This window comes from Hipposideros armiger, unplaced genomic scaffold (genome assembly GCF_001890085.2).
Source record: "Hipposideros armiger isolate ML-2016 unplaced genomic scaffold, ASM189008v1 scaffold_318, whole genome shotgun sequence".
Taxonomy (NCBI): Eukaryota; Metazoa; Chordata; class Mammalia; order Chiroptera; family Hipposideridae; genus Hipposideros; species Hipposideros armiger.
Window position 1 is genome coordinate 919,179 of NW_017731668.1, and position 14,236 is coordinate 933,414.

At 38.1% G+C, this 14,236-nt stretch overlaps 1 protein-coding gene across 8 annotated transcripts in view; it reads left to right on the plus strand.

Moving 5' to 3' along the window:
* The first annotated feature begins 435 nt into the window (after positions 1-435).
* The window catches only part of YAF2 (YY1 associated factor 2), a 79,078-nt gene continuing 65,277 nt past the window's right edge, over positions 436-14,236 (plus strand). For 3 of the 8 annotated variants that reach the window (XR_002126009.1, XR_002126010.1, XR_002126011.1), the window contains exons 1-3: positions 436-623; positions 1,052-1,177; positions 2,808-3,180. Coding sequence is in view for 3 of the 8 variants with exons in the window: in XM_019660437.1 (XP_019515982.1) it covers positions 598-623; positions 1,052-1,177 (152 nt within the window). In the remaining 5 variants the exon portion in view is untranslated. Of the gene's footprint in view, positions 624-1,051; positions 1,178-2,807; positions 3,181-4,078; positions 4,208-14,236 lie in introns of those variants that run through there. The other 5 variants (XM_019660437.1, XM_019660443.1, XM_019660439.1 and 2 more) reach the window with 5 other exon arrangements.

Consider the following 14,236-nt stretch of genomic DNA (forward strand, 5'->3'; position numbering starts at 1 on the left):
TGGCGTTCAATGTTGAGTCCCGTGTCCGTCCTCCCCCGCCAGGTATCCGGGCTGGGGCTGAGTAGTCAAGGGCGGCCGAGGCCGGGAAAGCGGTTCTACCTGGAGACCGCAGCCGGGCTGACCTCCGAACGCCGGCCCCACCTTGGACCAGGCTTCCCGCGGGATGACTGAGCATCCTCCGCCTGCCGGAGGGACAGACAGACGGGCCCGGAGCGCGTGGCAGCCCCCGTCAGCCGCGGTGCCGAGTGGAGGCGGGGAAAACCGGGCGGAGAGGCTGTGGCGGCGGCGCCCGAAGCTGCAGCGACACCCCCACGTCGCCCGCCCGCGAACTCGCCGCGGGTGCTGGGCCGCGCTGGCCGCGTTTGAAGTCTCCGGCGCGGCCGCTGGTTGGCCGGCGAGGGTCACGTGCGCCCAGGCAGGAGTTTCCCCGACAGCTGGAGGCTGCGTGGGATCCGGCGGCGGCTCCCGAGCTCGGTGGTGCGGCCTTCCCCGCCCCCTCCCTCCTCCCCCGCCCGCTTCCGCCCGGCTTATTATCCTCCTTATTGACAAACAGAGCGGCCGCGGCGGCGACTCTCGGCGTGCATCTGTAGTCAAGCCATGGGAGACAAGAAGAGCCCCACCAGGTAACAGCGCCCGGGCCCTCGGGCCCGGACTGTGCAGGCGGCAGGGCCCTCGCGCCGGCCTTCAGGCGGCCGCCTGGTTTGCCGCCCGGGCAGCAGGGCGAGAACAGGGGCGGCGCCGCTGCTGCGCGAGTGCTGCCGCGTGAGGGGCCGGCGCCGGCCGCCCCACAATGGAGCCGAGATGGCGGCGGTCGGAGCGGCAGTCCGGGTGTCAGAGCGGCGGCGGCCGCGACGATCGCGGCCGCCCTCGCGCCTTCCCCCTTCCTCATTCCCCTCCCCCTCCGAGTCGCAGCGCGGCGTGCCCCGGGCCCGCGGGGCGGGGGTCGCGGATTTGGGTTGCTGGTCGGGGTGCGGGCGGCCGCGGGGCCCGGGCGCCGGGCGCGGCCTGCTGGTGACCCCGCGCGACGTCGTGTCCGGGTTGTGTCCTGCAGGCCGAAGCGGCAGCCGAAGCCGTCCTCGGATGAGGGTTACTGGGACTGTAGCGTCTGCACCTTTCGGAACAGCGCCGAGGCCTTCAAGTGCATGATGTGCGATGTGCGGAAGGGCACCTCCACCCGGTGAGTCCCGGGCCTGCCCCGCGTGCCCCTGGCCAGCCGGGTCGCGGCGCAGAGGACGCCCCTGCGGCTGCCGCCACCTCCCGTGACACTTGCAGACCTGGCGGGAGGAGGCGAAACTGAGGTGGTGGCCGCGATAAGAATTGGGTCAGATTGATCGCGACCCAAGCGATGGTTTGCGGTGAGGAGTAATTGAAGAGGCTGTAACGTTTTTTGCTGCCAAGAGAGAATAAATTATTTACGGGAGGCATTAGCTGCTGCGATTTAATTCGTATCGCTGTGTGTAATGCCACCCCCCTCCCCTCCATTCTGGATGTAATAATGTTGGCTGCATTGTTGTGTTAGTGTGTAGGAATCAAAGAAAAACCATGAAATCCTCCTTAGGAGCAAAAGATGTCATTTAATTACGTTCCTCAAAAAAAAAAAGTATCTGATTATAGAATACACAATAGATTTAACTTCCTTTTTTTTATGTAGACGTTTGGACGGGTCATATCAAGGTTTTGTTTAGTGTTTTTTACAGTTCTCTAATATTTTGTCAATAGTTGGAGGGAGCCCAGTCACAAGGGACATATTTTTACTGAAAGTATCTGAATATTTTTAGTTTGATCAAATGGTAATCTATTAGCTTATACAAATGAGATTAAATGATATCTGCCTATTTTCAGTCTTTATTGTCAGCTTACAGTATAAGAACTCAGTCTTTTAAAAAACCACTTAAGTGAATTAAGTGGATAAAGAAAATCATGCAGGAAATTCTTGATCTGCCAGCACTTAGTTTCGGAGGTCCTTCATCTTTATAGAAAGGTACCCTTTAAATTAATTCATTATAATTCTGTGATTCATAGCCTAATATTTAGACAACACATATTTTGATATTACAAAGTCTGTTAGACTGTAAGTTATCACAAGAGAATAAGTATACTAATGGGATATACTGTTGTTTAAAAAAAGGCCTCCACAGTATATATATATATATATATTGATTTATATATTCAGTAGACGTTAGATTTCAAAAAATGAGATATCCAGATTTTTAAACACCATTTAGAGCATTCCATTAAAAATTTTAAATGTAGAGACAGAAATGGTTGGCAATAATTTGAAATTTTAAGAATTGTTTAGTGAAGCTAGCTGCTTATTTAACATACCTGTCTTTTTGTAAATCTTAATATGCTTTTTGTACATTAATTCCCATTTATATTGGATAAAATATATTGAGCATTTTTCATGGTATCCTGTAAAAAGAAAACTTTCAAACATCTACAAAATTCAAGGGACTGTAACAGAATACTTAAAAAAAAAAAAAAGGACCTATTTGCCAAAACGAATGTGGTAACTATTTTTGGACCCGTGATTTAAGTATTTTGAAAAGTAGAATATCTTTTTATGTCTATATGAGGTTGGATTTGTTTTAGATTATATGTGTATATCTTAGTATTTTATACTTTTTTAAATGCTCAATAAGCAATTTTCAGAAAATTTGGTTTTTGGAGGCAGGAACTTTAAAGTGGAGACAGTTATTATAATCTTAATCTCTGGTACAATATTGTTGCTTTTTGTTGTTCCGTCTATTTTCTTGTAGCCATTAGAAAAATACTGAAACTAGAAGAGCCTATATGTTTATTTGCAGGGACAGCAAGGAAGGGGGGAAGCTGGTGTCCTACTCCACAGCCAGTCTTGGGGTTAGAGGAACCCTAAGAAATAGAGTAGGTGGTGGCAGCTCAGAAGAGAAGAAACAGGCCGAATACCTGGCACCTGGAAGAAGAAGGAATATAGTATGCACAGGGGAGTTGGCCCAGGACAGAGAAGTGGGCCTAGTTTAAAAGAGGCTTGAGGCCCACATGGGGGCCCCTGACATTTTTTACCAGTGCATCTGAGCTCTTGTAAATCCAGTTATTAGTGGATTACTTGAGGAGGACTCAGAGAAGCATTGTCATTTGGATTGAAACTGAAGAGGCTCTGGGCAACTCACCAGAAGTCTAAGGGACACTCTGTTCCTAAAAGTAAGTGTTCTACACTACGACCCTCTCAGCTTCTTCCTTCCTCTCTCTGAATTGTCACTTCTCTTTTGATTTTGGCCGTAAATTAAACCTAAGAGCTCTAATTTCTCTGTTATCTGTTATTTTTATACCGCTGTTTCTGAAATTCAGAGTGGAATCCATGTTTGGATAGAACAATGGAACAGGGCATTGTTACTAAGGCAGATATTGATTTTACCACAAAATATTGCCCTCTCTCTGGTAATGTTAGAAAAACAAGATTAAAGGACTGCAGAACACTATTAAGAAGCAAAAGTTTCAGTAGTTGGAAGAAATAATTCTCGACAACTGACATGTTAATTAGCAGTTAAGGTAATTTCAAGGATAAGGTTGGTGATCACCAAAGCAGGGACTGGATAGCTGTGGAGAAGAAGGATGCCATTTGCTAATGACTTGTTTGCATAAGGAGGACTGGACTTGAATCCCTTGGGTCAGTATGACCTTTGAACTGATTCTCTCAGTCACCAAATGTGAGGCCAAATCTAAGCCATCCCAGACATTTGAAAAATCTTTTCTTTTTAAACCTCTAGAAAAGATGGAGTTGATGGTCTCCCTTTAAAGTCTTTACTGACAATTTTTTTTCTTTAAAGAATGTCTAGCTCAAACCCTTTATATTGCAACAGAAAACCACCGTTTCCTTTGGCTGTATCCTTGGTAGGTCATATGTTTCTGCAGAATAACTTTGTATGGAATGAAATGAGGTTATATTCATAGCACTATTTCAAAAATGAACATGATTTGAAATAGCTTCAATTTTTAAATTGATAAATTATATTCTTCAAGCCATTTCTATGATTGAGTTTGTTTTGTATTTGCTGGCCTTAATTAGCTTAAATTTGATCAATCTCTTTTTTTAACCCAGAATCTCAATAGATAGTTCATGCACCTGAGGTTTTCTACACCGTGCTTTTATGAGTGAAAAATGATGGATGTCAAACTAACAGAAAAAATTTAAAAAACAACAAGCTACATTTATAAATTTCTATCAAAGGTACTACATAATCTCCTTCATCTTTATATCTCAAGTTTTTATAAGGTAATAAGTGTCTTCAAATATAAACTGAAGAAACTAGGAAATTAAGAACCATTCTGAATCACCAGAAAATGAAATGTTGAGTATAGTGCATGTGCGAGGGTAGTATACCGTAGGTAGTACAATCAGTGTATGATGATTGAGTTAAACCAGTATCTTTTTGCCTTTTTTACATATAGGAATGAAAATTACTGTTTAATTCAGATAGCAAATATTGAAACATGATAATGATGAACTGATCTAAATGAGAACCTATAAAACACCTAGTCCATAGCAGGCTTTCAAGTGCAGTTTCAAGTGTAACAGGTAATGTGTCTTCTCAGGGTAAATTGTAATAGTTCCTTTAGGTTCTTCAGATTATTTGAGACAACGATGAAAAAGATTTCACCTAGAAGGAAGAGCACTAGGTGTTGTACTAGGAGTCTGGTGATCTGAGTTCTTATTTCAGCCACTTCAGTATTCAATATTTATTCATCATCTTATACAAGGACTGAGCTAGGTACTAGACGTACAGTGGTGAGCAAAATAGATGTTACTTTGTTCTTTAAAATTTTATGATTTTGTCAAATTAGAAACACTTTGAATTGTACCAAATTCTTTACATGAGGTAGTATTAGTAAATCTTTATGTGTGAGCTAAAGAGGTAACGTTTTCTCATTAAAAAAAAATAGTGTTTATAACTGAACACAGTATTATGGTTAGGATCTGATTATCTGTAAAAAGAATGAATTATTTCATGTTCTATAAAATGGGAGTAAACTTCATAAAATTCACATTTTGAAGAAACAAACTATCATTTGATAAAAATCTTCTCAGTATCATTGTCGTCTTGTCATATGTGCTTTCTATCTTCTAAATTGAGGTTTGGCACAGACTCTCTTCGAACTCTTGGTGAGGGAATGGGAGAAAAATTGAGGACCATCTAAGTCAGTCCATTTTTCAGATATGCACAGGTCCTGAGCTTCCCTTACCTGTCTGTGTCTGAGGAGCCTTTCCAGCTACCACACAGTTGTTTAGAGACTCCTTATTCTGGGAGGTTGGTTGGTTTTCCTCCCTATAATCTTAGGTTAGAGTAATTGCACAGGTTCATTGTTTACAGAGAAATTTTGAAAACGATTAGTGTTTGAATAGTTTAGAGTACATAGTTGTTTTCAAAGTTTGTTCTGAGGAACCCTGGGGATCCCTGAGACTCTTTTAGGGAGCCTGTGAGGGCCCAGCTATTTTCATAATCACCCTAATGTGGCATTTGTCTTTTTCACTGTGTTGACATTTGGCAATGATGGTGCAGAGGCAATGGTGGGTAGAACTGCTGGCCCCTTAGTCTGAATCAAAGCATGGCACTAAATTGTGATACTCATTGTAATCTTTACCACCATGCATGTGCGGTAAAAAGAACGTCAGTTTCACTTGAGAATATCTTTGATGAAGCAGTAAAAGTTACTAATTTTAAGAAGTCTCGTGCCTTTTTCAATATTCTGTCTCATGAACTGGGGAGTATATGTAAAGTACTTTTGCTGCATACCAAAGTGCAGCAGTTGATTTAAGGGAAAGCATCTGTGTAGTTTGAATTGCAAGCAGAACTAGCTGCTTTTTTGTTTCATAGAATATCATTTTTACTTGAAAGAATGCCTGGCAAACTATCGTTATTCAGACTTGGATATGTAGCAGATATTTTCTCAAAAATGAACACAGTGAGCCTGTCACTTCAAGGAAAACAATTGATAGTGTTTGTTGCCAATGATAAAAATTGAGCTTTCAAGTGAAAATTAGAGGTTTTGAAAACCTGTAACCACAATAGTGAGCTTAAGAGCTTCCCAATACTTTAAAGATGAGATAATGTGGTGATACAAATGAATATAGTTTAGGACATTTTATCATGAAATTTGTTAATATTTGGAAGCTTTCCATAACTCAGTAACCCAGAATTTCCCAATAACCAGTGTATGATATTATAAAACCATGCTGGATAATTAATTCAAAATGCAAAATAAACCAACCAATTTTAAGGGAAAACTAGGAAAACTGTTGATTTGGTTTCAGATTTCATATGCAACTCACCTTTGAGAAACAACTACTTGTGTTTTTAATGTAATATCAAAGAATAATATCCACAGTTATCTGAAAAGGCTATTACAATACTTCTCCATTATTCAACCGCATATTTGTAGGAGTCCAGATTTTCTTCATATTCTTGAACCAAAACAGAATATTGTAACAATTGAATGCAGAAGTAGATTGGCAATCTAGATGTCTTCTATTAAGCCAAATGTTGGAGGTTTTCAAAAATACCCAAGTACCTCTGTTCACACAAAATTATCTTTGTTTTGGAAAATACAGGTGGTTTTTTTTTTCCATAAAAATGTTATTTATATTAACATGTGATATACTTTTGTTAGTTTTTAATGTTAGTTTTTTTTGGTTTTTATTTCTAATATAGTAATTTATTTCTTGACAGATAAGACCTACCTAAACAAAAGCTCTTTTAACTTTCGAGAGTGTAAAGAGATCCTGAGACCAAAAAGTTGATGAACTGCTGATCTAGAGTTTTTCTAACTTGGGTTTCTACATATAACAGATTGATTTACTTCAGCATTCTTTTCCTTTCCTTTATCCTTTGTTGAGTAAGATCTCTTTGATAACCTCATGACCTAGTTGTTAAAATCAGTAGCCTTATCTCAGTCTTTTTTCTCATCCCTACAGTATTTGATGTTGGTATAGCTTTTTTTTTAGTTGAAATTCTTCCCTGACATCTGTAGCACTACTTTTTCCTGGGTCTTTGTACATCTCTGAAATCAATTTCAGCCTAACCAAGCTTGGCTTCTTCTCTTTGTATGTGGCGTAAGTTTTCTGGCACCTAAGCTAGAAACTATCATTGTTTCCACTTTGATTCAAACTCATCATCATCCGTCATGTCCAGGTTTTCTCTGGATTATCTCTCAAATCTGTCCTATTTCCAGTTTATATAGCTATAGTTTAGAAACCCATATCATTTCTCTCATGAGTGTTTGGACAAGTTGGTCTCTTCTTCAGAATGCAGCTACAGTTATCTTCAGTATGTTTTTGAAACCTATTTATTTATGTTGGTCCCCAAATTAAAGAAAAAAATTGATACTTTCCAGTGACTCCTGAATAAAGGTTGACTTCTTGAGCATGGTATTCAAGGCTACAGTTATCCCTGAACTACCTTCATAGCTTCATTTCAACCCCTCCCTACAACTATCATATTTATTTAATCTGTCTATGTATATATAATTATTCCTAGGAAACGCCATGTTGTAGTAGTATAATTGTCGATGTTTCTTGGCCCTAGCAGGCAGGGACTGCCTTACCTTGGGTATCCCCAGAGGCTAAAGTACGTGGAACATTGTAGGCGTTTAAACTTTTTCAGTTAATGATTTTTGTTTGTTTTTTAATTTGGTTATTGCTATTTGACACCTGGCATTGCTTTTCCAATAACTTTTAAATCTGTATTTGTAAAAATATTGTCAGACTATTTTGTTTATAATTTGTAGGTATATATTGTTTATTTTTAATTTTCACAATTTTGCTTTATATTTTGATGCTGTGTTATTTGATTAAAAGCAGATTTTACAGTTAGACTAGTAGCTGAGATGAGTGACCCTGAGTTTTAGTTTTTTATCTTTAAAAATGGAAATAGTATTTTTATAGCACAGTAATGATATAGCACAAAATGTTTTTTAAAAATCTTATGTAATATTTTGATGATTAAATAAGAACATACTTAAAGAACACAGCATATGTCATATATTTTTTCTATTATCACATTTATTTTTATTTGTTCATGTCATATATATTTTTAAAAAGCTATGTGTGAAAGAAAATACAACTTTCAATTTTGGAACATTTTTCAGCTATATCATTTTTTTATTGATGTATAACATTGTATTAGTTTCATGTTTTAGCATTTCAAAGATGATATTGTATATGAATATCTTAACATTTTAAGGTATAACTTTAGGAAGTTTAATGTTTATTATTTTTACTATCTCATTCACAACCACTTATTTAGGTCTTGTTTCAGATTATTGGAATTTACATAGTATAGCTAAAAATGATAAGTATTTCTTGATTAAACTACTGAAGTTGTGGAAGAGTACAGAAATATATTTTATTTCTCAACTAAATTATAAGTTCTCTGTTGAATAATTTTTAAAGTTAAGATTGTTGACGTTGAGGGCCTATCAAAGCATAAAATATACAAAAACCAAAACTAAATAAACATAGATTTGTGGTATTTGAGATTGTTTAATTGAAAAATAGTTTAGAATTCAGATTTTGCATTTGAACAGCACTGAGTTTAAATTAATGGAATGAATTAAGTTTAATTATTAAAATGGGATCAATTTTTAATCTTATGATTGAGATAGTATTGTTTTATCTTTGAACTTGTTACTTTTGAAGCTAATGCAGTTATACAAATTAGCAAACATCTAACAATTATAAAAATTAGGCTGATATTAAGAAAATAATGGAATTTTCCCTCTTCATCTGCTCTACTATATCCAGTTGTCCAGAATCAGGCTAACAGAATTACTTGCTGATACCTTTCTTGAATTTCATTGTCATTTTGCCTGCCTGGTTAACTGCTTATTCTTTAAGACCCAGCTCACATGTCTAGTTCCTGTGATATTCTCGTAGGCCCATCCCAAACTTACCTTCTTTTATGTGTCTTTTGTGCGCTCTGATTGTGTTCTCATCTAGCTTCAGCTTTTCCTCATAAATCCAGTGTTGATTTATGTCTTTCTCATGAAGCTGAATATTCTTTTTCAGAGGACAAATTAACCAGAGAGGTAAGGATGGCTCTTTGGTTAATGCTATGAGAGTAATTGTATTCTCCTCCCTCAAAATCAAATCATGATGCTTACCTTTATTACATCATTTAGCATACTATAGCTCTGTTGCATGTATGCCTTTACTCGTTATGCTGTCATTTTCTAAGGGAAATATGATTTTGCTTTATCTTTTTTGAAGATGCTTGACAAAGTGCCTGGGAAGTAACAGGTGTTCAGTAAAGGTTTGTTAAAAGAGGAATATAGGTATTAGAAAGGAAAAGTTATTTATTAATTTTAAACAAGCTTTGAAAAAGTTGGAATTCTGATACAGGTTGTATAAGTCATTATTTGGAAAAAAAACCTCCTGTATACATGTGTGAATTATTAGAAGTAAATGATAGTGAACAAAATTCTAGAATTCTGAAAATGCTCATTGGACACATACTGTATGTCAGGAATTATACTAGGATTATAGAACTGTGGATGAGACCCAGTTCCAACTCTCTGAGAGTTTGGATTCTAGCAAGGAAGATAGATAATATTTGCTAATGAGTAAACAGAAGGTGTTTAAAATGAATTTTTCAGCATAGCCTCTCAGTTTGGAGAAGTTCATGCTCAAATTAAGTATGAAATCAGTTATTGTTGTGGCTATTATTAGAGGACTTTTGATAAAATGTGCTTTAACATCATGACCAATTTCTAGTTTCATTGATTACCTTTCTCCTAAGAAATTTCAGTCAAATGAAGCTGCTACTTCATTGCTGGGTAGAACCTTCTCTCTCTTGCTTTGTATATGTATGTGTGTGTGTGTGTGTGTGTGTGTGTGTGTGTATATATGCTTTTTTTTTTTTTAAAGATTTTATTGGGGAATTGGGGGAGGGGAACAGACACAGACACATTGCTGTTGTTTTGTTCTTCAGTCTAGTTGTGGAGGATGTTGCTTCACTGGCCCAAGCTGGCACCATCGTTGCACTCTTCCCGGGCGAGGCAGATCAGTCGCCGGCTTCTGGACGGCCGCTCACGGCAGCTGCTGGCCACTCACGCTGGCTGCCGGCTACACATGGTAGCTTATGGCAGCCCTCTGCAGCAGGGGACTGCAGCCTACACCGTCGCTGGCGACCCACGGCAGCCCAGCTCCAGGTCGAGCTGTTGTTCAGCATCTTAGCTGTAGAGGGCAGTGTCACTGGCCCTCTTATGTGGGATCCGAACCGGGGCCCTCTGGCATCCCAAGCCAGTTCTTAACCAGTGTGCCACTCGGCCGGCCTTAGATATATATGCTTTTTAAAGAAACTGCTGTTTTAAGGTAATAGTGGTTATGTAATTTCAGATGCCTAAAATGATTACTTCCCTATGATAAATTTACATAGGATGTTATAGACTATTGAATTTATATATATATTTAGTAATTACTTATCTCAAAAACCACCTTTTTTGAGAATAAAAAAGTTTTGTAATAGGACTTCATTATTAAATTTAATGTCTGTTCCTTCAACTATTTTATTGGTTAAATTGGCAGTGATCTTCAGTATGCTATTCATTTTATTTCCTCTTTATTAAAGAACATTATTGAGGAGATTAAATGAGTTAATTTCTGTAAAGCCCTTTTCTCAGTAGCTGACACATAGTAAGTGCTCACTAAATGGTAGCCATTACTGTTAAGTATGTATTTGAAGGAATGTTTAACATTTATTGCTGCCAAACTAATTTTTAGTTACTATTGGTGGTTTCTGGGGTTAGGAATTCAGTAAAAGCAATATCTTTAAATTATCATTTGTGTAGTGCTGTGTTGTATTCAGAATGTTTTTTTATATATCCATTCGTTTGCTCATCAAAACACCCTACATGGAGGAAAGGAAGTTGGTCATCGAGTCATAGACTTAGTGTGTTAGAACCTTGATTGAAACTCAGGTTGTCTAATCTATTCACCCGTATATCTCAGATAAAGAGGTTTATAAAACTATTTGGATAAAAGGTTTCTTTGCTTATCCCCCTTTCCCTCAAGGTTAGATACAGGGCTAGCGTAGTTTGGTAGAAATATTAGCATTCTGTGGGGCATCAACTTTTTATTCAAGGATTTAATGAAATCTTGTTTTTTTGATATTTTTTTCTTCTGAAAGACACATTTTCCTTAAATAATCATGTTTTATAGATTGTAATTTTAGTGATATTACAAGTGTATAAAATGTCAGTGATTTTGTAAATTATTCATTTAGTAAATATTTATTGAACACCTACAGTGTTTTGTTTATTGGCTTTCATGTTTGTTAAAACCTACCTTTTGATATATTTTGAAGGCACTTCATTCTGCAGTATTGTTTACTATGGAAAATTACAGAATTACTGAGACCTTTAGAACTGGAAGGAATCTTTTTAAGAACTTTCATAATGTGTAGTCATTTTTCTGAGACAGGCTAGTTTTTATTACTTGAAACCTTAATGGTAGAGGGATAAGATAATCTTCAGAGGGAAGATCTTGAAGAGTTTTGGGTAGAAATGTTCGCATTAAAATTTTTATTTCCTTTGTTTTTCTTTTTGTTTGTTTCATTTTTTATCTTCACGCTAAAATTTTTAAAATGGGTTTACAAACCCTTGTTTAGGATTTTCAGCTCAATTTGGAGGATTCTTGTGGTACTGTCTCTGCCAGGTAACACATAGCAGCCTGGTGGGTGAGGTCTTTTCTATTTGTTGGAACTCATGGCTCTAGCCTGGTATCCTCTTGAAAATAAAAAACAGGCTTGGGAAGATTGTGACTTATTCAAGGTCAGTAGCTGGCTAGTGTCAGATTCAGGTATTTAAATTTCCAATCCTTTTTATTACCTTCCTATGGTTGCAATTAAATTTGCTAGCAAATCACTTCATAAGTAATCTTGTAAATTTCATTATGCCTAGATATAGTGTCGTACATCTTGATAACTTCTAACATTAAACTTAATACTTAAAACTAATATGAGAACTTAGGTTAAAATCTGCGCTAACAGTATAGTGAGTGAAGAACAAAATGCTGTCAATTATTTTCCCTATGTTAACTAATATTTTTGAAGTACAAATGTTAACAAACTTCATTTTGATGTCTGTTATAGTAACATTTATAGTGCTGCATATCCTGACTTCTTTGATATTATAGTATTTCTTGGGAGAAAAGTCCCAGTAAATATTATTTCCCTTTTTTATTTGAGATATAAATGCTAAGAATCACTAATAGTATAATTAATAACCAATTTAATTATATGTGTGTATATGAATGAGTGTATGATAAAAAGTTTGCACAGCCCTCTGACAGTTTTTAGACATGAATTAAACCACTTCATCTTTACATGTTTTATAATCTGATCTGGGTTCTTTGCACTGTATCATACTTTACTTTTACCGGATATACGAAGGATGATCAACCTGCAGCAGCAGCAGGTAGATAATACGCCAAAGAAGTAGTTGCTTAAGTAGAGCTCTAGGTGCATTTGCAAAGTAGGCAAAGTTGGTTTGGTTGTCTTTCATCTGTTTTTCATCTCTTTTTGCTGTTTATGTTTTATTTCCTCAGAGCTCAAAGTCTTCTTACTAATGTTAATTTCTAGTTGATTTCTGTTGTACCAAAAGTTCTCTTTACTAGAAAATCTTTTCTGCTTTATGTAAATCTGACTAAAATAATAACAATACTTTCAAATGTGAATGTAAACAACCTGACATGGTGGATAGAGTTACTGTGTTTTTTCCTTACGATAATAACTCTAATGATAAAAGTATTACATGTTCATTGAAGATATTAAAGAATAAAGAAGTATAAGGAGGAAAATAGGAATTGCATCATCATAACATAGCTCCAGCCAGAGATAGCTGCTTCTAAAATGTGTTTCCTTCCTCTCTTTTACATGTAGATATTAGAATTTAAAAGTCAGAGTTGAGGTTATCTTTTGGAAGAATGGGGAAAAAGAGGATACTTTTAAATCAACAAATGGGCTTCTCTGACTTTCCACAACTGCTGTTACCTTGCCTTGATCCTGTCTGTGCTCCAGTGTGTTTCACAAACACTGTCCCAGGGAATGCTCTTTGAACAAGAAGTCAAGAAAGTTTGGAAAATACTGCGTATCATATCTTGAAGTTTAATAAATTACGTTGCTGAGAAGTCCTCTCATAGAACAACTTGTTTTAGCTTATTTAATCGATCAGTTCTCAATCTTATTTGACCAGGGGACTTCTTTTTTTCCCCTACTGTAATAGAGAACATGTTGGGGACATATTGTTCTGTAGGCCCTTGCTATTGAAGTGTGGTCCAAAGACCAGTGGCATTGGCATCACCTGGGTGTTTGCTAGAAATGCAGAATCTCAGGCACCATCGAGGACTTACTGAGTCAGAACCTGCATTTTAACAGGATCCTTCGATTATTCATAAGCACATTAAAATTTGAGAAGCAGTGCTCTAGTTTGTTTTTCAGGATAAGATAATGAGATGGGCATTGCTCTGAGGTATTCATTACACTTGATCTACCTTTTCAAAGGGCCAGTCCTCCCTTTTTTGTGTGTGCATGTGTGCAGGCAGGGTTGTGAGTATGAGTGTGTGTGTGGGCATGCATGCGTGTACAGGCATGTGAGCGTGGGTCTGTTATGATGCTCCTTGTCTGTTTGGCCAACATTTCTCCTCATGTCCAAATATGCTTCCTCTATTAAACACCTTTTTCCTCTTTATTCCTGCTTTTGCTGTCTGTATATAACCAACCATACATTCCTTCAACCATGCAGCTCATTCAGGACTGGCTTTGGGAAGCTTCCTGTGAGAGAGCAAGTTGCAGGAAGAGAGTGGGAGGAGATGGGCTTGCAAGTTAAAATCCAGTAACACATTTCTTGAGGTACAAGAGTGCTGGCCTTACCTAGGAAGGGCCCAGAGGTTTTGAATTGTGTTGACTGGAACCCTGAGGACTCATGGACTTGTCTCAGGAGCAAGCAAGTGAAACTCAGTGGTCCCCACACCACTTCAGTCACATCACCTGTATCTTACACATTTTATTTATTAGGATTTGTCTTGATTTTTTTTTTTTTAAAGATTTTTATTGAGGAAATGGGGGAAGGGGAACAGACAAATCGCTGTCCTTTTGTTCTTCAGTCTAGTTGTGGAGGACGTTGCTTCACTGGCCCAAGTTGGCACCATTATTGCGCTCTTCCTGGGGGAGGCAGATCAGTCGCCGGCTTCTGGACGGGCGCTCAC